Source organism: Equus caballus, chromosome 20 (assembly GCF_041296265.1).
Source record: "Equus caballus isolate H_3958 breed thoroughbred chromosome 20, TB-T2T, whole genome shotgun sequence".
In the NCBI taxonomy this organism is placed as follows: Eukaryota; Metazoa; Chordata; class Mammalia; order Perissodactyla; family Equidae; genus Equus; species Equus caballus.
This window is the reverse complement of record NC_091703.1, coordinates 43,957,038-43,980,068: the sequence shown is the minus strand read 5'-3', so window position 1 is coordinate 43,980,068 and position 23,031 is coordinate 43,957,038. Positions and strand designations below refer to the sequence as shown.

The window sequence follows — 23,031 nt, the reverse complement described above, 5'->3', positions numbered from 1 at the left end:
ACTGCTACTAGACTGGCCTGCTGTGTGCCTGCCTTAGACCTAATCCAGTTCCCCTGTGTATGTGCACACACACATACACAGACACACACACTCTCTCTCTCAGTTCTGGGGAAGTGTCCTGCCCCGAAGAGGGGAGTCATGGGCCCTGGACAGGGGCTGAGATCCTCAACTCAGAAAATATGCGATGTAAAGATTGGGAGAACCACCTCAGCTGGATGTGCCAGAGAGTGATGGTACAGATACAAGGAGGTGAGAAGAAGGTCAATCTGTGAGGGGTCAGAGGTGAGAGAGAGGTTGGGGCTTGGAGGCAGGGGTTTGGACCCAGGAAGATGAGATCAAGTAAAAGCAGGACAGGACCAAAAAGGGAACTGAGAAAGGCAGGTCCTAAGTGGCTGCTTATCAGCAAATGACATTTGTAGGCTCTGATGTTTGCAGTTGGTGGCCCAGCCAAGGGTGGGTTGGACACCATCGATTACTCTCTGCAGCCCACTTCTCAGGTGGGGCAGGGCCAGTTGGGCTGACACTGTACCCTGATAGAATTGGAGCTGCTCCAGCTTTGAGAGGCCCACTCCCGTGCTAGCCACACTGTGCCCCAGCCTAGCACAGGTCTGGGTGCTGGCTATGGGCCTTACCAGACTCCGGTGCTTCTCTAGCAGCTCAGGCTGGCCAGAGCGGGGATGGAGGATAACAGAGGATCTCAAAGAGGGTGAGGATGCTCACATCTGACTGCCTAGGTTTGCTCCTAGGAAAGAAGGAGAGGCGGGGAGAAGTGTGTGTTTGAGGAGGGTGACGATTGGAACAGCTGTTATAGGGGTTCACTACTCCAGGCATTCCGAAAAGGATTGCCCAGCAGCTGTGAAGTTTCAGCTGAAGTCAGACATCAGGAGTATGTCATGTGTCCAGTCGTACTTCTGGTCTGGGGCTTCCCCGGCAACGGCCACTATCATATCCAGGAACACTGAGGCTCCAAGAGACCTGAGTTCTCTAGTGCAGTGACCAGCACAGACGGGGTGGTTGAACGAATGCATACATCGGCGAAAGACGGGGCTCAGATGTAATGAGAGAGGGAAAAGGATCTCTGTGCCCAAATGTGAGCTGGCAGGTCTCTTTGAACTCAGACTTAACAAAGAGAAAGGAAAGACCCCATGCTTGGGTGTGGGGCAGTGCAGAAATACTCCTGTGCTCAGATATGAGGATCAGGGAGTTGAACCACAAATTAGCGCAAGCATTTGATATGCATGCGCTGTGAGGAATCGGTAATGATTTCTTGGTGCCCGCCCTTTGCTATGAGGCTTGGAGGAATTAAAAGACCCTTTCCTCAGGTGGGAAGGAGGTGGGAAGAAGCGGTCAGAATGGAGCATAAATGGGCCAGAAAGTAAGGTAAAGATTCATGAGACTTCTGAGTTCTGCTTCTGCCTAAGACACAGAAAGCTAGAAACATTTAAAATAGCACCCAAATCCTACTTAGGTGGAAATACTTGGATAGAAATTGAGCAAAATATGTGCAAGATTTGTATGCTGAAAAGCACAAAACATTGGTGAGAGAAACCATAGAAGAAACAAATCAATGGAGAGCTAAACTGTGTGCGTGGACTGGAAGATTTGATTGTGTTCAGATGTTTAGTTTCCCCCAAACTGAGCTACAGATTCAACGTATCCCCAATCAAAGCCCAGCAGACTTTTTTGGGGGGTGGCGGGTAGGTATAAATTGACCAGCTGATTCTAAAATTTACTTGGCAAAGCAAAGTAACTAGAAGAGCAAAACATTTTTAAAAAGAAAAATGTAGTTGGATTATCCACACTACCTGATTTCAAGAGTTATTCTAAAGCTACAGAAAGTCTTCAAGATGGTGTGACATTGGTGGAAGGAGGGACATATAGATGGACCATAATGGATAGTCAAGAAATAGACCTGTATGTCAATTGATTTTCCTCAAAGATATCAAGGCAATTTAATGGAGAAAAGATAGTCTTCCCAAAAAAGGATGCGGGCACAGTTGGACGTCCATAGGCAAAAAAAGAACCACAAATTATGTCTTCCACCACATGCAAAAATTAACTCGAAATGGATCATAGGCCAAAATGTAAAACCTAAGACTAAAAAATTTCTAACAAAAAATATAGGAGAAAATCTTTGTGACTTTGAGGTAGGCAAAATTTTCTTAGTAGAACAGAAAAAGCACAAATCCTAAATGAAAAATCAATAAATTGGACTTCATCAGCGTTAAAATCTTTTATCCTCTGAAAGACACTGTTAGGAAATGATAGAACAAGCTACTGACTGGAAGAAAATATTTGCAAGTCTCATATCTGAAAAAGGACTTGTATCCAGAATCTTTGAAGAATTCTCACAACTCCATAATGATGAGAATAGCAAACAACAAAAAAAGGACAAAAGATGTCAACTAATACTTCGCCAAAGAAGATACGCAGATGGTAAGGAAACGATGAAAAGATGTTCAACATCATTGCTCATTAGGAAAATAAAATTAAAGCTATTATAAGATGTCGCCATAAACCTATCAAAATGGCTCCCAAAAAACCGTGACAATGCTGAGTCTTGGCAAGGATGCAGAAATGATACAGCCACTTTGCAAAAGAGTGTGGCAGCTTTCATAAAGTTAAACATATACCTACCGCATAACCTATCAGTCTCACTCCTAGGATTCCATCCAACGGAAATGAAAACATATGTCCACACAAAATATATGTACATGAATGTTTATAGTGGCTTTATTCACAATTGCCCGAAGCTGGAAAGAACTCAAATGTTTGTCAGCTGGTGAATGGATAGACCACCTGTGGTTCATCCATACGATGACATACTATTCAGCAATAAGAAGGAATGCATTACTGAGAAGCGCAACCTCACACATGTTGAACCCATCACGCTAAGTGAAGGAAGCCAGACTCAGAAGGCTGCATGCTGCGTGATGCCACATATACACCGTGCCAGAAAGCGCAGGAAGCTACAGGAACGGAAGTTAGGTCAGTAGTTGCCGGGGCCTGGATTAGCAAAGAAGGGACTGGCGAACAGGGGCACGAGGGGACTTTTTTGGGCTGATAGAAGTGTTCAGTATTTTGATTGCAGCGGTTGTTACATAGATGTATGAGTTTATAAAAATCCATAGAACGGGACACCCTAGCGGGATGAATTTTTGTGTACATAAATGATATGCCAATAATCCTGACTTTATAAAGAAAGACCTAGAAGGGTATCTATAGAGCGATCAGGTGGCCTCAGAGCCCTCAGTTCCCAGGCCCCTAGGTCAGGGCTTGGCGGTCAGCTCTCTAAGTGGAGGACTGTCTGGTGTCGCCATGAAGTCCCCATCTCCAAGCACATTCCCTGAACATGTGGCATGTGCACAGTAAATATGGGTAAAGAAGTGACTAGAAGAACAAATCAGTGAAGGCTGGCAGGAAACCCGAGCAGACTGATCATCCTCAGGCCCTGGGGGCTCCTCCAGCCTCTGCTGCTACTCCCCCAGCACAACTCAATTTCCTGCCCCTGGGAATCGCTTCCCCTCCCCCCACCCCATCCCTGACTGGATCGCTGTGTGCCTTTGCACATGCAGGTCCCTGTGCCTCAGTCACTCTTCACAGGACCCGCACCTGTGGAAAAAGCACACCCCACCCCCAGAACTCCAGGACATGTCCTGTCTTTTCCCGTCCTATAGGATGGTCAGGAGTTCAAGGTGTGTGTGTGTGTGCACAAAATAATGCCCGTGTGAGCGTGTGCACACAGGAGGTGCCCAAGTGTGCAAAGGAGGCTAAACGTGGGCCGGAGATTCCGGGGAGAAAATTCTCCCTCTCACAGAAGGCCCATTCTCCCTTTCCCCTGCTAACTAGGACAATAGTACTAGTTAATATTTATTGAGTGCTTACTGTGCGTCAGGCCTTGTTCTAAAGCACTTTGTCTGTAGAAATCCATGTTATCCTCCCAATGACACAACGCACTATTGTTATTCCCATTTCACAGATAGGGGAACTGAGACACAGAGAGTTTACAAATGTGTGGTCACACACACAGGAAGCAAGGAAGGAGGGACTGGAAGCCACAAAGTCTGGCTCCAGAGCTGTGTTCCTTTTTTTTTTTTTTTTTTGAGGAAGATTAGCCCTGAGCTAACATCTGCTGCCAATCCTCCTCTTTTTTTTTTTTTTTGGCTGAGGAAGACTGGCCCTGAGCTAACATCCGTGCCCATCTTTCTCTACTTTATATGTTGGACGTCTGCCACAGCACGGCTTGCCAAGCAGTGCCGTGTCCACACCCAGGATCTGAACCAGCGAACCCTGGGCCGCTGAAGCGGAACATGTGCACTTAATGGCTGCACCACAGGGCCGGCCCCCAGAGCTATGTTCTTTAATTGCTGCCACATTGCAGGGATGCCAGCCCAGAAGGAAGGACTGGAAGGGACTGTGTGCGAGTCCTGGCCTCCAAGAGGAGCTGCTGTTCTCCATCCCTTGCAAGGCTGGAGCCAGAGGATGGCAGGCTCTGCAGCTGGAGGAAGGTCTGAACATGGCTGTGAGGACAGGGATCCCTGGGCTGGACTCTGCGAGGAGGCAGAGCTGCCTCGGACCCTGACCAGCCCCAGCCATGTGGGGTGACTCTGGCTGGCATGGGCAGGAGGGCAGGCTGGCCTCTCAGAGGTCTGGGATCCTCAGCCGCCTGCTGCCAGCCTGCAGTGGCCGGCTCCTCCTCTCGCCTCCTCCCCCACCCTCACACCCCCTCCCTGGATCATAAAGCCAGACCCCAGTCCTGACTCTTGCTCAATCCTCGGGAGCCAGTTCCTGTGGGCAGCGCCTGACCCTCTCCTTTCTGCAGGCAAGGGAAAGACGAGATCTTGCACAAGGATCGGCAGGCGCAGGGTGACATGGAGCCTCTCCCGCTGCTCATCCTGCTCTCTGTTGCAGGTAGGCTCCCCTCCCTCTGCCATTGATGCCTTCTTTCCTTTCCCTTCCTTCAGTTTAGAGCGGGTGGGTGGGTAGGGAGTGCCGAGCCGCACCAGGAAGGCGGTTGAAATCCACGGCGTGTTCTGCACCCTTCTCTCCCCCATCCCAGCCCACATTCTTCATGCTCCCTCCCTCCCAGTGTCAGAACCCACCATCAGACTCCTCATGCTTGTGGAGGCATGAAAATGTTCTTATGGCATCTCAGGCACTAGCCACAGTTGGAGAAGTTTTGGGGGGCATTGGTTAGAGCCCCTAAAATTATGAACCACTTGAGCATAAGACCAGCCCCAGAGGAGCAGCAGGGTGTGAGGGAGGAACGGCAGGAGGCGAGAACCTGGGATGGGTGTCTGCATCTCCGGGGTGCCCCCTCCTGTACTGAAGGCCCTCTTGTCCTCAGCCCTGGATGGGAGGTGACGGGACTGGAGTGTTCTGTCACTGAGTTGGGGGGATTGACACTCCAGATTCTCACACACAACTGCTTCCTCCCACTGGGGGAGGGGGCCGCCTGCTTCCCCGGAGCAATAGGAAACCAGGGTGAGAGGAGAGACGGTCCCAGTGGAGTCTTGCTCCTGCAGCTTCTCAGCTGGGGGTGGAGTGGGGAGGGTGGGGGGTGTCAGAGGCAGAGGGATGGACAGGATGACACGTGGAGGGGGCACAGCTCATCAGGTCTGTCTGGTTCCAAAAGGCAGGCACCGGCGCCCTGATGCTATCTTCAAAGTTTCTGTCACCATGTGGTTGAAGATGGGATGAAGGGAGAACCAAGAGAGGGCAAGCCGAGGCAGAGGGTCCGGGGGACTGCCCTGCAGCCCCTGCCCAGGCAGTAGGCTGGCGCTCTAAGCCCATCTCCCCACCCCAGGAGGGTCCCCAAAATAGCAGGCTCATGTCTCCCCAAAAATAGCTCTGAGACGAGTCCCTCCTGAAAGGGGAACAAAGCCACAGAAATAGGGAAGCTGGAAGCTAAAGGTCAGGGAAGAGGAGAATGCCGAGCTGGTTCCAGCGTGGGCAGCTGCAGAGGAAGCAAGCATGGCCGGGCAGGGAGAGGGTGCCCAGCCCAGCCCCCTGGAACCAGCCCTGGGCCTGAAAGGGTCACTGGCCATGCTCTCTTGAGATGGACGAGGGAGAGCAGGGGTCTTGGTCGCACATGACAAGGAGAAGATGTGCAGAATAGAACCAGAGGGAACTTCAAGACAAGTGTCTCTGGAAATAGGACCAGAGAGGGTGGGTTACTTCTCCAAAGGTATCCAGCAAGTCCAGTAGTGATCAAGCCAGACCCAGGACCCGGGTTTCCTGGTTCCCCATTTCCCACAAACACACGCCGGAGCTGGGCCACCTTCTCCCAACTTGTGTGAGAACCTGAGCTCTTGAAGGGCAGGATTTCTGCCCCTTCTGCCCCGAGTGGGTGTTCAAGAAACACTTGCTAAATGAATGAAGGCGTGAATGAATGTCTTCCCCCAGAGCTGTCCCGAGGCCACAACACCACGGTGTTCCAGGGCACGGCAGGCCGGTCCCTGAAGGTCTCCTGCCCCTACAACTCCTTGATGCACTGGGGGAGACGCAAAGCCTGGTGTCGCCAGCTGGGTGAAGATGGCCCGTGCCAGCAGGTGGTCAGTACCCACAGCTTGTGGCTGCTGTCCTTCCTGAAGAGGCGGAATGGGAGCACAGTCATCACCGACGATGCCCTGGGTGGCATACTCACCATCACACTGCGGAATCTTCAAGCCCACGACGCTGGCTTCTACCAGTGTCAGAGCCTCCATGGTGGCGAGGCTGACACCCTCAGGAAGGTCCTGGTGGAGGTGCTGGCTGGTGAGTGGGCAGCTGACACCTCTGGCCCACCCCTGGGCTGGGGCTCATGTCTTTGGTGTCTGTGCATAGCACTATCCTCTGGGCTTTGGGGGACCCTGGGAAAACCCACAGTGTGAATCTTGTTCCCCAACTCGTGGCCACCATGGATGGTTATGCAGGTTGCTCACTGCACATGGGGGCCACGGGGCAGCCCTGATGCCTCTCCAGGCTGTGCTCCCTGGTGCAGGACAGCGTCCGTTGCAGGAAGGGTACTATTCTTGAATTTGCACAAGGCACCATATGAGCTAGCTGTGGTCCTGCTTCTCCAAACGGCTTTATCTACTTGGCATCCAGTTAGGATGGACACTGTAGGTGGTCCTCAAGGAGTAAGAGGAGATTCATTTATTCCATCCACTCGACCCAACCACCCGACCAACCCACCAACATAAATTAAGCACCCACCTGGTATAGAAAACCGACCCCAGAAAGGCACACTGCTTGTGACCCTGGGCGATGCACCTCACCTCTCTGGGCCTCTGTTTCCTCATCTTCAAGTGGAGATGATGGTGTCTGTCCTGCTGACCCCACAGGGCTCCTGGGAGGCACAAATGAGATGAGAGAGTTAAAAGTCCTTGGGGGTAAGTGACGGCCCGTGCCCCAGCCTCCTGCTGCTGAACTGACTTGGGATCCTCATTCCAGGCTTGACTGGGTGAGACAGGGCGGCAGTGGAGTCCTCCCCACCCCTGAGCTTTGCACAGAGGATGCCCTCCAGGGAAGCCCTCTGCCTGCATCTCCAGAGCGTGATTGTGACCCAAAGGAGAACAAACGTGGGGCTATGTATCCCTTGTCTGACTCGACTCTCTCTCAACCCCTCCCCCCCAATATGGCCCCTTATCATGGAAATGAGGGTCAGAGTAGCTTTTGTCTAAGGTGGGGAGGGTAGGGGAGACCGCCTGCCCAAGACCCAAACCCACCTCCACCACTTTTCTAAGTAGGAAATGGGAATAGGGGATGAGGAGACATGAATTTTCAGCCCTATCAGGGTCTAAGGCTCAGCCAACTCCCAAGAGGGTGGCAGTAAAATCATCATCATCATCATCATCATCATCATCCATAGTTGGTAGGCAGCTTGATAGTTCACAGGACTTTCAAATACATCCATCATTCCATTTGATCTTCCCAAAGACCCTGAGCGACGGGAGGGTGGGAGGTGCACTTTCTGACCTCCTAGGAGGTGCTGGGCACTGTCGGATGCCCCCACGGAATCCTGTGACACTATGATTAAGGAGGTGTTCCCAATCACTCCACTTTACAGGTGAGGAAAGTGAGGCTCAGCGAGGTTAACAGCTTGATCCGTACGGGACCAGAGTCCGGGGGCCTCACCCCCGAGAAGTGTTCTGTCTTCTGCAGCGGGCTGCCTCAAGGAGAAATTCACAGGCTCTGTCTCCCACAGACCCCCTGGATCACCAGGAGCCTGGAGATCTCTGGATCCCCAAGGAGTCTGAGAGCTTCGAGGATGCCCAGGTGGAGCACAGCATCTCCAGGTACAGGAAGGGGTCTTTCCTGAGACCCCTGGGCAGGCTTCCACCTTGCGTAGCCTGGGCATGGGTGGAGGCTGGGGGTCCCAGAACTACAAATTCTAAGGCAATTAGAGCCTGAAAGGGCCTGGATAGGATCTTGTCTAAATGCTCCTCCGACCAGCCAGTGGGTGTTGGTATGACCGTGCCAGTTGTTACAATATTGCAATTCTTCCATGACAGTTTGGAAGTAGTGGCTGCTCCAAGACTCCGGAACGGTCAGCCTCCTAGCTCTCCCCTGGCAGCCCTTGGACATCCCCACAATTCAGCAACAATGAAACTTGTAGTATTTTAGTATAAACCTAGGACCCCAGATCCCGGCTCCTTTGGTAGGACCAGAATCAGCTCTGACTGGTTCATGCCTGTGTCCTGGCGTTTAAACATTGTTTATAACCATGGAGTGCACATGTGCACATACACATGCATGCATACACACACCCCACACCACCCCATCACGTATGACAGAAGACTACAGCGAGGGAAGGTGATGTGTTTAAACGCACTCAGCAGGCAGATCCATGCCTAGAACTCAGGTCTCCTGTCCACAGGCTCCCCCAAGCCCCACAAGACCCTGTGCCAGGGATGGTGCTGGGTGGGGAGGTACCCTGAGTCCCTGGATGCTTCTGGTGTCTCCCCATTGCTTCTCCAAGAGCAGATTCCAGTCTGTAGGCCATCTCGAGGCCTCCCACATGCCCTCCTTGTTTCTCCAAGGAGCCTCGTGGAAGAGGAGATCCCCTCCCTACCCACTTCCATCCTTCTCCTCTTGGCCTGCATCTTTCTCAGCAAGCTTCTAGCAGCCAGTGCCATCTGGGCTGCGGCCTGGCATGGGCAGAAACAGGAGACACCCCCGGCCAGTGAGCCAGACCGTGGCCATGACCCAGGTTACCAGCTCCACACCCTGACAGGTAAGCTTGGAGAGCACAGCGGTGGTTGGGGGTGGACCGGGCAGGGATGGAGGGTGGGGCTGAGAGTGAGTACTCGGTCTGTTGCAGGGGAAAGAGACACATGAGAGAAGAGGACCCCACATGGAAGGAGAGGTCTGGGAGAGGTCTGCAGAGACCACCGCAGTCTGCACACTCACCTCTGGGCCATCAACACTCCTGGTTTTGCTTTGGCAAAAGGCTACTCTGCCTGTCTTCTCCTGGACCCTGGAAGCAGGGATGCATATGTGCACATGTGTGTATGTGCGTGCATGTGTGTGCCTGGAAGGTGGAAAGGACATCTATCAACTTCTAGACGTTGGACATTAAACACTCTCACAAATAAATCCAAGAGACCGTGTTTACGTGGATGGTTTGGGGCATCACAAAGGCTTTCTCTGGCTAGGAGACAGAATTTGGATGAGGGCAAGATCAAAGGTCTGGCTCCTGAGGCCTAGGGTCTTAGGATACCACGTCTCTCCATCCTCACAGGCTCCACATCGGCCAATCTTTCTATTCTTCTCTCTCCCTTCCCTAGAGCTAATCACCAAGCCCAGCCTCTTCCTCTTGAATTTCTCCAGTATCTAGGCTTCATCTCCTCTTGCTTCCTGTCCATCAGTTCCCCAAGATTGTTGCTGGCCTCCCTCCGCCCCCCGCCACCCCCAAATCCATCCAATTCCCAGCTGACTCATCCATCCGTCTCCCTGGAGCTTTGCTTTCATCATGTTACTTCCCCTCCAGAGAAACGACCAGGGCTTAAGTTACACAGTGCAGCGTACCCGAGCTGGGAGCTCCTGGTCCAAGCCCCTCACTGTGCAGAAGGGAAACTGAGGCCTAAAAGGGAAAGGATTTACCTGAAGTCCCCAGTAGAGGGTGGAAATTCAAATTTCACTTGGCGTTCAAGGTGGCCTTCCCTCTAGCTCAATCCTACGCACGTATTTATTTCTTTATTCGACAGATATTCCCTGTGCCACGCACTAGTCTAGGTGTTGGGGACACAACAGTGAACAAATCAGGCAAAGATTTCTGTCCACACAGAGCAATGTCTTGGCGGGAGGAGAGGAAGACAGACGAACACAATAAATCAGTCAGTCAGATGGTTGGAGCCTGGGGAATTCAGAAGGGATGGGGGTGAAGCAATTCTAAAGGGTGGTCAGAAGTCCCACTTAAGAAATACTTGGGGGAGGCGAGGAAGTGAACCACGAGCACAGCACGGGGAGAGCATTCAGGACGGGGGGACAGCCAGGGCAGCTCAGGGCAGCTCAGGGCAGCTCCGTTCTCTTTTCAATACACACTCAGCACCAGGGCTAAGAGTGAAGGATGGAGACCTCCCCAGGTGGGCGGCCAGGAAGAGGAGGAAACGAGTTGACCGCAACCTGGGCTCTCTGTCCTGGGTTTCAGAGAGCTGGGAGGCCAGGAGCCCTTCTGGCCATGGCTGCATGTGGCTGCTTTGCCCTCTAACCTGGCCGTGGGCACCTGGGGTTTTGAATGGTTGGGAAAGAGCCCCTGATGCAGCCCTGAGTTCCAGCCTCACATCGACACATCACTCCCCCGGCCCCAGCCCTGCCCCCACCCTGACTTGCCCACCTCCCTGAGGCTGCTCTGCTGGCCCTGCCCCGGAGCTCCAGGACTCTGGTCTAATCTATTTCCCTGGCCTTCCTGACTCGGTGGCGCGTGATACTTCCTCATTGTGTCCCCGGGCAGGGTCTAGGCACCAAGACTGAGCTGAGCCCTAACTGAGCTGGCTCCACCTCCCTCCTGCCCCGTCTGGTGCCCAGGGCTGATGAGGTGGCAGAGGAGGCGCCCGGGGGTGCCTGGCAGTGGAGCGCGGCTGGAACTTTCCTCCTCTTGGGCACTCGGCCTTTTCTCTTTCCTGCTCTGCCATGTCGGAAACATCCACCTCTGGATTTGGATTGCCATCAGGATTCCCCTGCCTCGCATCCCAATGTGGGGATCCATTGGGCTGAATGGCACACTGGGGGCACACTGGACCGAAGGGAGTCAGATATTTTGGTTTCAAACTTCAGCTTTGCCTCCTACTAAGAAACGTTAAGCAAGTTCCTTAACTCCTCTGAGTCTCAGGGTCCTCTCTTATTAAACAAAACAAAACAACCCTACTTCACTGGGTTTCTGTGAGGTTGAAAGAAATACCGTTAGTGACAGTCCCTGGCCCACTGTCTGGCTGTAGGTACTCCATAAACACTGGCCTTTCTTCCTCTTCTCTAACGCCCAACATTATGACACCTCCCTGGAGGCCAGGCTCCTGCTGGTCACCTCTGTCCTGGGTCCCCAGCAGAGGACTGAATCCATTTTAGGCATTCGGTTAAATATTGCAGACAGGTCTCATCTTCACACACCACTCCCGGGAGGCTTGTTAATGTGAAAATAACTTTCTTGTAAGGAAATCAAAGAAAGCCTGATACGTGTTGGCAGGACAGAGAGAAGTACTTCCACATCACCCACCACGATGACCCACCCATCCAGTTAGCCCGAGACTTCGCCAGTGTTAGCACTGAAAGTCCCATGTCCCAGGAAAATCCTCAGTCCTGGGCCAATAGGAACTGCTGGTCACCCTATCACCACTTGCACCAGGCTCAGTTTACCACACCAGCCACCTTTCTCAGGCTCCTGCTCCAAGTTTCCCATTCTTGACTCCCTTGCTCCCGAAGGAAGATAAAGGCAGAGAGAGGGAAGGAAGGGAGAGCGCAGGGGAGAGGGAGGAGGGAGGGCGGCTGTCCAGGTCGGGGCAATGTGCCCTCCCCGCCACCCCCTACTTGCCTGCTCTTGTCTCTCCGAGCTCCAGTGCTCCCCCTGCTTTCCCAGGTCAGGAGGTTTATTACTCACTGTCTGCGCAGGATCCCCAACCCCAATTCTACACAGGGGGATGTGAATGAGGGCCAGATGTTTCCTGGACAGGCGGTCGGTTTGAGTCATGGGAAAGGAACCCCAAATTATGAGACTTAGAGCTTATATAGCACGTCTGGCCTACTGGCCTATCTTCCTCTTTAGAGAGAGAGAGAGAGACCTTTAGTCTAGAGCATGAACAGATCTCATGGGGGCGGTGGGAGTGGGGGAGGCATGGATGTAAGCAGAGCTCTCTGGAGCTGATACACCATGTCTAGCACCTGAGGCACATTTGCTGTTCAGTCACCCTGGAACCAAGCAGAAATGTGAAAATCTTCACGGAGAATTATCTCCCAACAGAGAGGAGAGTGTATTCATGAAACAAAAATAATACGCTGTAAATAAGAAGTGCTTGGAGAATAAGAAATCCTGTAAATTAAAAACACTAAGGAGGGGGTTGGCCCTGTGGGCGAGTGGTTAAGTTTGCATGCTCCGCTTTGGCAGCCCAGGGTTTCACCGGTTTGAATCCTGGGCGGGGACATGGCACCACTCATCAGGCCATGTTGAGGCAGCATCCCACATGCCACAACAAGAAGGACCCACAACTGAAAAATATATACAACTATTTACTGGGGGGCTTTGGGGGAGAAAAAGGAAAAATCAAATCTTTAAAAAAAAACCACTAAGGAAAAAAATTTAAAAGACAATGATAGAAAGGACAGAAGAAAAAGATAAGGATCCCTTCTAGAAATCAAAACAAAATGGACAGAAAGATGGAAAATGGGAGCAAAAAGGTATGAAAATGAGGTGAATACCTGAGGGTCAATTCTCCACTAATCAAGGAATTCCAGAAGAACAGAGAGGGAGAAAAAGAAAACGGAGAAGTAATTATTGAAGAAATAATGCAATTCCCAGAACTGGAGAATACGGGTCCACACTGAAAGGGTCTGGAGAGCACCCAGCCCAGCAAATGAAGACAGGCCGGTCCACGGCACACCGTCGAGGTGGGACTTCGTGCTGCGAGGGTGTGCTGCAGGAGAAGGACCATCTCCTGACAGCCTGGGCGGGGCACTCGCACAGAACCTGGAATCAGAATGGCCTTGGACTGTGGGTGGGAAACTTGACACCCCTCCTTCACAGCTCTGCGTCCTCAGATTCCACACAGGGAGGACCCTGAAGATCACCTTCCCTCTTTCTCTATTGCTCTCTGGTGGCTGCCATCCTCCTCCCTCCTTATCCCTTAGCTGGGCCCAGCCGGCTGCCTTTCCTCAGGCCTTCTCCCCTGCCTTGTCCACCCCCACCCTCGAGGTCAGTTCCTGAGCACTGAGCCAACCAGGAATTGGAAAGGCTTGTCATACCCAACCATGGAGGGGCCCACCAGTGCCTGCCTCCCACCCCTTGGTCACTGACAGCCCCACGTGACAGTCTGAGGCAGATGTTTCCTGCCCCCAGGGCATTGCTGTGTCAGTGTCCAGGCAAGCCCCGGAGCTGACATCTCCCTGCCCAGCCATGGGCCCCCACCTGCTCCTGCTGCTGCTCCCGGGACTAGCAGGTAAGGTTCAGACGGAGCTGCACTCTGGGCCCAAAGACTTCGCTTCGTGCCCAAGAATGATTGGCGTTACTGTGGCAGCAGCAACACGTGTGGGGCCTAGAAGGTGGGCCTCCAGGTCCCCGTGCCCTTGTGCTAGTGGTGGGCTGGGAGGTGCCCCCAGGTCCTGCCCAGCATTTCCATGTCCTTTCTTTCCCTAGGCCAGGGCTCGGCTGACAGCCTCCCTGAGAAACTGCAGGCACCTGTGGGGGGCTCCATTCTGGTGCAGTGCCATTACCGACCCCAGGACATCAAGGCTCGGAAGGTGTGGTGTCGGTTCGGGCCAGAGGGGTGCCAGCCCTTGGTGACCTCGGCTGTGGATCGCAGAGCCCCAGGGCACAGGCGCACGTTTCTCACCGACATGGGGAGCGGCCTGCTCCAGGTGGAGATGGTTACCCTGCGGGAGGAGGATGTGGGGGAGTACGGCTGCGTGGTGGAGGGAACGGCCGGGCCCCAGACGGTGCACAGAGTCGCTCTGGAGGTGCTCCCTGCGGGTGAGTTATCCTAGGCCGGCCACTGCCCCTCTGACCCGCCCTCCCCGCTCCCCGCCTGCTGCTCTTGGGTCCTTGTGAGGTGGGGGTCACTGGGGGAGGAACTGGGGGGAGATATCGTTTTGACAGCTCTTCAGGGAACGGAAACCAAACCGGGTGAGGAGTGTGAGATAAATGAGCCAATCAGCAATCCCCTCCCCTCGGCCCCGGGCGGGTCTCCCCGTGGAAGGCGTATCCTCCTCCCTCACTGTGGCCGTGGCCGCCTCCTCCAGCATTTTCACCATGCTTGAAGCTACTTTTTCTTTTCCTGGAAATGTTTGAAACCAAGTTTTAATTCTGGAATTAATTTTTTTGTATCTTCCAGATTTTTATTCCTGTAATAATGGGTTTGATGGCTTAAAAATTACTGAATTCGTATCTGATTTAATTTTATAAGTCTTCACTGAGTATCTAGCGTGCCCCTCACCTCCAGGCAGGGTACAGTCAGTGCCTGAACTACTTCAACTCATTCCATTTTGAAAACCGGAAAAGTGTCATTAACATTTAAGCCAATATTCTCAACCCTATTTTTAGTATAGAAAGCACTTTGGGGAGTGGCACAGTGGTTAAGTGCACATGCTTTGGCGGCCTGGGGTTCGCAGGTTCAGATCCTGGGTGCGGACATGGCACCGCTTGGCAAGCCATGCTGTGGCAGGCGTCCCACATATAAAGTAGAGGAAGATGGGCACGGATGTTAGCTCAGGGCCAGTCTTCCTCAGCAAAAAAAAAAAAAAAAAAGAGGAGTATTGGCAGCTGATGTTAGGTCAGGGCTAACCTTCCTCAAAAAAAAAAAAAGGAAGCACTTTATTTCTGCAGGCTTCATTTTCACAGTCTACAAATTTCTTATGTCTAAGCATTTATTAAAAGAAAATTTTAAAATAGTAAAAAAGTTTTTTTCAGAAAAATAAGGTGCAGAAAAAAAACATTCTAGAGGGAAATGGTCAGCTACCTGCAGGAGCAGAGACCATTGCTAACTTTCTCTGTTGGATGGTGACAATTTTTCATTCTAAGGTCTTCCTTTTCTCAAGTAATTTGTGCCCAATCCTCAATTAATGAAATGAGAAAGGCACTTCCCTTCTCTTGGTTTCTTTTCCATCTGTTCCTTGTGAGGATGGACTAAATTGTAATGGGATCCCTCTCATCTCGAGACCACGATTATTATTTCGTATTATAAATACACTCCTGTTAATCCCAGTCATCCTTTGTTCTTCTTTCCCGACCCTCTAAAGTCCAGGAACTCCAGGTTATACCTCCCTAAAGAGCAGATTGTGACGAGATGCACTGGGAGGAGGGGGCAGGGAGACGGGTCCCTGCAGTGGGGTAGGTGCTGGGGACCCCAACAGCTGCAGATGATGGTTGTTCAGGCAGATGGATGGAGCATGGTATCCAGGGAGGATGTGGGTGGCAGCTCAGGCAAGCGTTTAGCTTCGGAGAGTTTCATCCAAAGTGGCTTAAAAGGCACCGGGAGGGCAGGACAAATGCAGCAGGATTGGGGCCTCAGCAGGTTCAGTTCCCGGTTTGGCGTGGAGTGGGGCGTAAGAATGATGAGTCTCTAAGAACAAGGCAAGGCCCCCATCCCAGGGGGTCTAGAAGGACTGGCCAGATTCCCGAGACAGATCCTCAGGCCCAGAGAAAGCAACCCTGGGCCCACCAGCCAGAGGTCGAGTGTGTTGTAGGGATGATGGAAGCCTTGTTATGAAACTGAGTTTCGGGGTCCAAGCAAGGCTCTCAGCAAGGGTCGGGATGACCCCAGAGTTCCTTAGATCCTGAGCTCAGGATGGGGCTCAACCAGCCTGCAGGGGGTTCACATGGTTGCAGGTGCGTGGAGAGGCCTGACAGGCTGTGCTGGGGAGACCAGTTGATGAGAGCCAGGTGCAAGGTCGCCACAGAGGATGAGAGTGGAGAAACCTATTCTGGGGTGGGGAGTGGAGGTGGGCACAGATTACCCGGTTGGTGTTTCCACACGTGTGAGCAGCCTGATAGGACCAGAGGGGTGCAGGGAAGCAGATGAAGGAGAAGAAATGCAGGGGGAAGAGGGCGGGGGCTAGTGGTAGAGGGGAAAGTGGGCATATTCACAATCAGGTAAAGACATAAAGAGCGCCATTCCGTGACCCCCAGAATGAGAGGCCCCTGAGGAATATCCTAAGGCCCCCTTCTTTGAACTTCTTACTGGGGACCTCTCCTTGGTCAGGTCCACTCCCCATCCCTCAGACCTCAACGGGCCCTTGAACCCTGCCCCACTGGGTATGTGCTCATTAAATATTTGCATGTAACGCAGCTCCTGGCCTCGGTGGGGAGGAGGAAGAGAACTATAAGGCTGGCAGCCTGGCTGACGGCCCCTCCTCAGACCCTGCAGGCCGCGCCAGCCCTCCGGAACCCAGCCAGGATAAGAGGTACTGACTAGAACTGTATTTGGGGGCCCGGGAAAGGGCGGTTCTGAAGACACGCCTTGTTTAGAGCCCCAGACTAAATCAAAGGGAAACTTTATCATTCCTTCCTTGCCTGGGGACCTTCTGATCAGGTGTAGACAGACAGACAGACATACCTGTCTTATCCCAGTTCAGCAATGGTCCCTTCCTTCTGGTGGGTCTTCAGCCAGGATACCCTGATAGTGTATCTCTCTTCTGCCCTCCTCATTCCATGCCCCAAACCTCCTTCTCCCAACAATGGCTCACCAAGAACTGCACCTTTTGCCACTGCTGCAGGATTCTTGGTGGGCAGCTCCCGCCGGGTTCAGGGCTAAGCTCACCTATCCGTTTGTGTCCCTCAGCATCCCCTTGATCTGGGGCGCTGTGCTCCTGCTGGCCCTGCTGGTGGCGGCGGCGGTGCTATTTGCTGTGATGGCCAAAAGGAAAGGTAGGTGGCTGTCCACCTGCCCATCCCAGCATGGCCCTGGTGGTCCTGTGTCAACCAGTCTTGCAGATGAGGCCGGCAACCTAGGTCTGCTCCCCTACAGTTGGGCTTGTCTGGGCTTTGGCAAGGGCCCCAGACCCTAGAATTCATGTGACTGAGGGGTGGGGGTGAGGAAGGAGATTCAGGGGGAGCAGGCCTGGGGAAAGACAAGGATTGGAAAGGGTGGGGCAGTGGGATTGAGGACAGGTGACTGGAGAAGGTGGGGAAAGGGTTTCAGGAGCTGGACTGAGTGCTGAGGCAGGTTGAAGCGAGCTGCAGGAGCAGGAAGTGGGTGGGAGAGTTAGGGCAGGCTAGGGAGGGGGAGGGGCGGGGGGGCGTAAATGTTTGCTGGTGGGAGTCGGGGCGGGGGTGAGTCTGGACCAGGAAAGAGGTTTCAGAAAGGAGTGAGGGGATGGGCTTTGAGCTGGCATAGGAAGCAGACTGTCCTGCTGTCCTCTGTCCTGCCAGGGAACAGGCGTGGTGCCTGTGGCCGATTCCAGAACAGCGGAGTTCCAGGCACGGTAAGAGGTCTCTGTTGGCCCCCAGCCAGATTCTGCAGACCCTCCATCTGCCAGGCTCACTGAGGAGCTCCAGGAGGATGGGGTGGAGGAAAGACTTGGACCAGTCAGGGTCCAAACTCCCTTCCTAAATTCTGTAAACTTGGCATCAGTGGCCTCCCACCTTCCCACCTTCCCAGATTAGGAGAGGAACTTGGGGCTTCAAAATCTTCAGAGTGAAGCCCTCTCACCCACTGACATCCTCAGGATTTGGGAGACAGAGCCACTGTGGTCCTGGGCTTCCCACCAAAGGGAACTGGGGCCGAGGGAGGGTTCTCTCTTTGCCTGACGTGCCTGCTTTTGTTCCAGACCCCCTCCTCAGTGGTCCACCACATCAGTGACTCTGAACTGGCTGTCAGTTTGCCATCGGACGTACCATATGTTAGGCTCGACTCACCACCTTCCTTCGACAATACCACCTACACCAGCCTACCTCTTGATCCCCCATCAGGGAAATCCCCACTCCCAGCCCCATCCTCATTGCCCGCTCTGCCTCCTAAGGTCCTGACCTGCTCCAAGCCTGTGACATATGCCACAGTCATCTTCCCTGGAGGGGACCAGGGTGGAGAAGCCTCCTGTGAGCCAGCCCAGGATCTACCTAATAGCCAGACTCCCCCCAGCTAAGCTGCTCACCACCCTGTATGCTCACAGAGACCTCCCCGGGTTCAGTGCATCCATCCAGCCAGCCCATGCCCTAGATCCTTAGCATGTCACAGCAACTAGGGACTAGGATCTAATCTACTGTCTTGTCTTTTCTGACCTGGAAAGTGATGCTTGCTTATGATTGAGGTGTTTCGGGAAAGCCCCCCATGCTGGTTCCTCTGCCATTACACCATTGGGCTAAATAAATTCTACATTATGATATATGAGCTCTTGATGGTTGAGGGGCAAGGAAAAGGCTCGAGTCTGACTATTCAGGTGGTCTGTGAACTGAAAAGACTCTGGTCCAGAGTTTGTGCCCTAAGATCTCTTGCCTGTGCTGCCAGTGGGGAAGTGGTTTCACTCCGTCAGGATACTGCAGCGCAGTTTAAGGGGCACCGAGAAGGCTTCTTCACAAGTATTCCCATGATAGCTGAAAGGACAGATTCATTTGTTTGAGTCTAGGACCTCTTCTGCCGTCTGCTCTACACCTTCTAAACAAGTGGCTATGACGCGACAGCATATGGTGGGAGGAGGGGGATAGTGACTAGTTAAAGAAGACTCAGGACAGATGGGGTGTGAGAGATGCGGCTGAAGAGAAACAGGATTAAGGACAGAAACTGAAATATGCGCCAAGGCTATTCCTCGGCAGGACAAAGGATTTTCAAACACCAGGAGACATCAGTTTTACCAGAACTGGCTCTTCTCAATGCGGTGGCCATCTAGCATCACTGTTCCCTTTGGCCTGAACTCTGGAGCCTGGGGGTGAGGGAAGGGGAATGAACTTATGTGGCCATGGCTAAGCATAAATGAAAGCTGTCCAGGCTGGGGGTGGGCAGCCTTTGTCTATGCCAGGACTTCTTCTGAAACTGTTCAATTTGAAAGTATTGCCCATATTGAGATGGGAGGATGAGGATGCTCAGGAACCCAGTCATCTTAAAATCACGGAGAGCTAGGCATAAAGGGCTTTCACCCTCTGGAGGGGTCCTAAGCTTGGTCCACGCACCTCAGGAGAAGGGACAGGCAGGGGCTGTGCCCTAGGCCCCAGCTGAGTTAAGCCTGCTGATGCTATTTTCAGGGAGCTCTGGCAGGATGTTCCGAGCTTCCCCGAAGAGTCTCAGCCTGTGACAGAACCTAAATTTACTTCTGTCCCCTGTGCAATCAGCTAAGCCTCCTTTTCCCTGGCTAAGACCACTGGGGACTTCCTGGTCGGGAGGGGAGGTGGGGGTGGGGGGAGAATGCAGGGGAAGCGCCGAATAAAATCTAAAGAGAACCCCTCTGGGAACAACTTACCCTGGTCTGAATGTATTTTTAACTTTTTAGGACCTGACAGAAGTAAAAGTATATTTAATGGCACAAAGGAAGATACTAAGGAAGATAATCAGTTGGCTGGTGGAGAAAAGGGAAGGAGGAAAGGGAAATATATTAATTCCATCATTGCTCATGGTAGAATGTCTGAGAATACTGTCAAATGACAAAACTAAAACAATTTAGTAATGCGTTTGATGTCTTTTATTCAAGGGAAAACAGTCCATGGATTGGGGGAGCGCAGTGCCTCACAAGCGGTGGAGCCCTCTTCCCAGGGAATTGGGGCAAGAGTAAGTTTTTATGGAGCGTTAGAAGAGGCAACTCGGACACAGGGCATGACGGGCTGGGGGTCAGGGATTTCCTTCTAAGGCTGGCACATCCTGTTTTCTAGCGTACGGTAACGCTGCTAAAGCTGAGTTGGAGGATTGTGATCATGATATTTTAGGTTTCCTTCACGGGTGTTTCTGTAAGTGCAGGCTTAGATTTAGATTTAGATCTTAGGGTTAGATTTCTGATGGGGGCTAGGCCACTGGAGTGGCCTCCATTTTCTGGGTCCTGATATAGGAGTTAACTTTATTAATACAACCAAAGTCATAGTTTATAAAAGCAACTTCTAAGATGAAAATACTGACCTTCTAAATTTTATAATAAACACACATGAACAGGGCAAAGAAAATGCAGGCAACATCATGAGACAGTTGCTGCCTATCAGAACCTTTGGAATTCAGCTTAAGAAGTTCTCAGAGGAAAATTCACATATTAAACAAGAATTACGCTTTTTTTTTTTTTTTTTTTGAGGAAGATTAGCCCTGAGCTAACTACTGCCAATCCTCCTCTTTTCGCTGAGGAAGACTGGCCCTGAGCTAACATCCATGCCCATCTTCCTCTACTTTATAAGTGGGATACCTACCACAGCATGGTTTTTGCCAAGCAGTGCCATGTCCGCACCCGGGATCAGAACCAGCGAACCCTGGGCCACCGAGAATCAGAACGTGCGAACTTAACCACTGTACTACTGGGCCGGCCCCAGAATTAAGCATCTTAAGATGTAAATATGTGGAAAAGATATGCCACTTTCATGGATCAGAAAACTTAATACTGTTAAGATAGCAGTTCTCCCCAAATTGATTTATAGATTCAACACAATCCCTATCAAAATTAAAGCTGTCCTTTTTCTAGAAATTGACAAGCTGACCCTAAAATTCATATGGAAATGCAAGGGACTCAGAATAGCCAAAACAATCTTGAAAAAGAATAATAAAGTTGGAGGACTCCCACTTCCTGATTTTAACACTTACTACAAAGCTACCATGATCAAGACTGTGTATACTGGCATAAGGACAGACATATAGTCCAATGGAATAGAATTGACAGTTCAGAAATAAACTCCTACATCTAATAAAGCCATACATCAACAAGAGTGTCAAGTCATTTAAATGGGGGAAAGAATAGTCTTTAACAAATGGTGCTGAGACAATCGGATATCCACTTGCAAATGAACGAATTTGGAAACCTAACTCACACTATATGCAAAAACTAACTCAAAATGAATCAAAGGCCCAGATATAAGAGCTAAAACTATAAAACTCTTAGAAGAAAAGAGAAGAGCTAATTTTTGTGACCTCAGCATAGGTAATGGTTTCTAAGGTATGACACTTAAAGCACAAGCAACCAAGGGAAAAAACCAGATAAATCAGATTTCATCAAAACTAAATAGTTTTGTGCTGCAAAATGATACTGCCAGACTCTTTACATAATGAGGGAAAGTATTTGTAAACCAAACCTGATAAGGGTCTAGTACCCGGAATATATAAAAAACTCTTCAAGCTCAACAACAAAAAGGCAAATAGCCCAATAAAAAATGGGCTGATGATTGTAAGATATTTCTCCAAGAAGATATAGAAGTGGCCAATAAGCTGATAAAAAAATGCTCAGCATCATTAGTTATTAAGGAAATGCAAATCAACACCACAATGAGATACCACTTCACACCCACTACAATGTCTATAGTCAAAAAGACAAACAATAACAAGTGTTGGGGAGGATGTGGAAAATTGGAACCCTCACACATTGCTGGTGGGAATGTAAAATGGTACAGCAACTTTGGAGAAGAGTTTGACAATTCCTTAAAAAGTTAAACAAAGAATTTCTGTATGACCCAAAAATTCCTTTCCTAGGTATATAGCCAAGAGAACTGAAAACATATGTTCATACTAAAACTTGTACACAAATGTTTAGTAGCATTATTCATAATAGTTAAAAAATGGAAACAATCCAAAAGTCCATCAGCTGATGAATAGATAAAATGTAGCATATCCTTACAATGAAATATTATTCAGCCATAAAAAGGAATGTTACAACAGGGATGAACTTTGAAAAGATTATGCTAAGTAAAAGAAGCCAGACACAAAAAGCCATATGTTTTGATTCCATTTATATGAAATATCCAGAATAGGCAAATCTATAGAGACAGAAATAGATTAGCAGTTACTAGGGGTTGGGGGAAAGGGACTGGCGAGAGCCTGCTAATGGGCACAGAGTTCCTTTTTGGGGTGATAAAAATATTCTGGAGGGGCTGGCCCAGTGGCACAGCAGTTAAGTTCACCAGCTCCATTTCAGTGGCCCGGGGTTCACCGGTTCGGATCCCGGGTGCAGACCTACACACCACTTATCAAGCCATGCTGTGGCAGGCGTCCCACATATAAAGTAGAGGAAGATGGGCACAGATGTTAGCTCAGGGCCAGTCTTCCTCAGCAAAAAAAGAGGAAGATTGGCAGGAGATGTTAGTTCAGGGCTAATCTTCCTCATAAAAAAAAAACAAATTCTGGAATTAGATAGCCGTGATGGTTGCACAACTTGTTGGTATACTAAAAGCCACTGAACCTTAAAAGGGTGAATTTTATCTCAATTTTAAAAATTGCCAAAAGGAAAATAATCACCAAAAAAAAAAAAAAAAGGAAGGAGCAACACAGAAAGTCTACTTAGTACCATTTACGGGAAAGAAGGATGCAGTAAATACATACTACTGCTTGCACGTGCATAGAATATTGCAACAATACACAAGGAAGTGGTAACAGATCAGCTCTGGGGAAGGGAACTGGTTGCTGGAGGACAGGAATGGGAAAGACTCTCACTGTTATACACTTTTGCTCCTTTTGAATTTTATACCACATAAATGTATTACCTATTTTTAAATATGAAAATTAAATTGATAATAACAGCTGACATTTACTGAGCGCTTCCTCTGTGCTAGGTACTGTTCTGAGTGCTTTATATTTATTTAATCTTCACAATGACATTCTTTTGTTCTATTTCTATCCTCATTTACGGAAAAGGAAATTGAAGCATAAATAAGATAAATTACATGCCCAAAAGAACACAGCTAGTAAGCAGCAGAGTTGGAATTTGAGCCCAGGTTGTCTGGCTCCAGAGTCCTTGCTC

The 23,031-nt window shown here is 50.8% G+C and overlaps 2 protein-coding genes across 6 annotated transcripts; both read left to right on the top strand.

Annotated features, from left to right (window-relative positions):
• The first annotated feature begins 4,287 nt into the window (after nucleotides 1-4,287).
• TREM2 (triggering receptor expressed on myeloid cells 2) lies at nucleotides 4,288-9,593 on the top strand. 2 transcript variants are annotated; one of them, XM_005603890.4, is made up of 6 exons: nucleotides 4,288-4,508; nucleotides 4,823-4,911; nucleotides 6,406-6,756; nucleotides 8,189-8,279; nucleotides 9,024-9,217; nucleotides 9,305-9,593. In XM_005603890.4, the coding sequence occupies exons 1-6, from the start codon at nucleotides 4,354-4,356 to the stop codon at nucleotides 9,319-9,321; spliced, it is 897 nt and encodes a 298-aa protein (XP_005603947.2). In that variant the 5' UTR covers nucleotides 4,288-4,353; the 3' UTR covers nucleotides 9,322-9,593. The 2 variants fall into 2 exon arrangements, with proteins under 2 accessions (XP_005603947.2, XP_005603948.2); XM_005603891.4 differs by having other exon boundaries at nucleotides 4,367-4,508; nucleotides 9,096-9,217.
• Nucleotides 9,594-13,504: 3,911 nt separating this feature from the next.
• On the top strand, nucleotides 13,505-19,919 carry TREML1 (triggering receptor expressed on myeloid cells like 1). Of its 4 annotated transcripts, none has more exons than XM_001496531.5 (6): nucleotides 13,505-13,628; nucleotides 13,826-14,158; nucleotides 16,473-16,587; nucleotides 16,965-17,050; nucleotides 17,555-17,607; nucleotides 17,953-18,507. In XM_001496531.5, the coding sequence occupies exons 1-6, from the start codon at nucleotides 13,586-13,588 to the stop codon at nucleotides 18,265-18,267; spliced, it is 945 nt and encodes a 314-aa protein (XP_001496581.1). In that variant the 5' UTR covers nucleotides 13,505-13,585; the 3' UTR covers nucleotides 18,268-18,507. The 4 variants fall into 4 exon arrangements, with proteins under 4 accessions (XP_001496581.1, XP_070100658.1, XP_070100657.1 ...); XM_070244557.1 differs by lacking the exon at nucleotides 17,953-18,507 and adding an exon at nucleotides 19,606-19,919 and having other exon boundaries at nucleotides 13,515-13,628; XM_070244556.1 differs by lacking the exon at nucleotides 17,953-18,507 and adding an exon at nucleotides 19,606-19,919 and having other exon boundaries at nucleotides 13,515-13,628; nucleotides 16,965-17,134.
• Nucleotides 19,920-23,031: the final 3,112 nt, after the last annotated feature.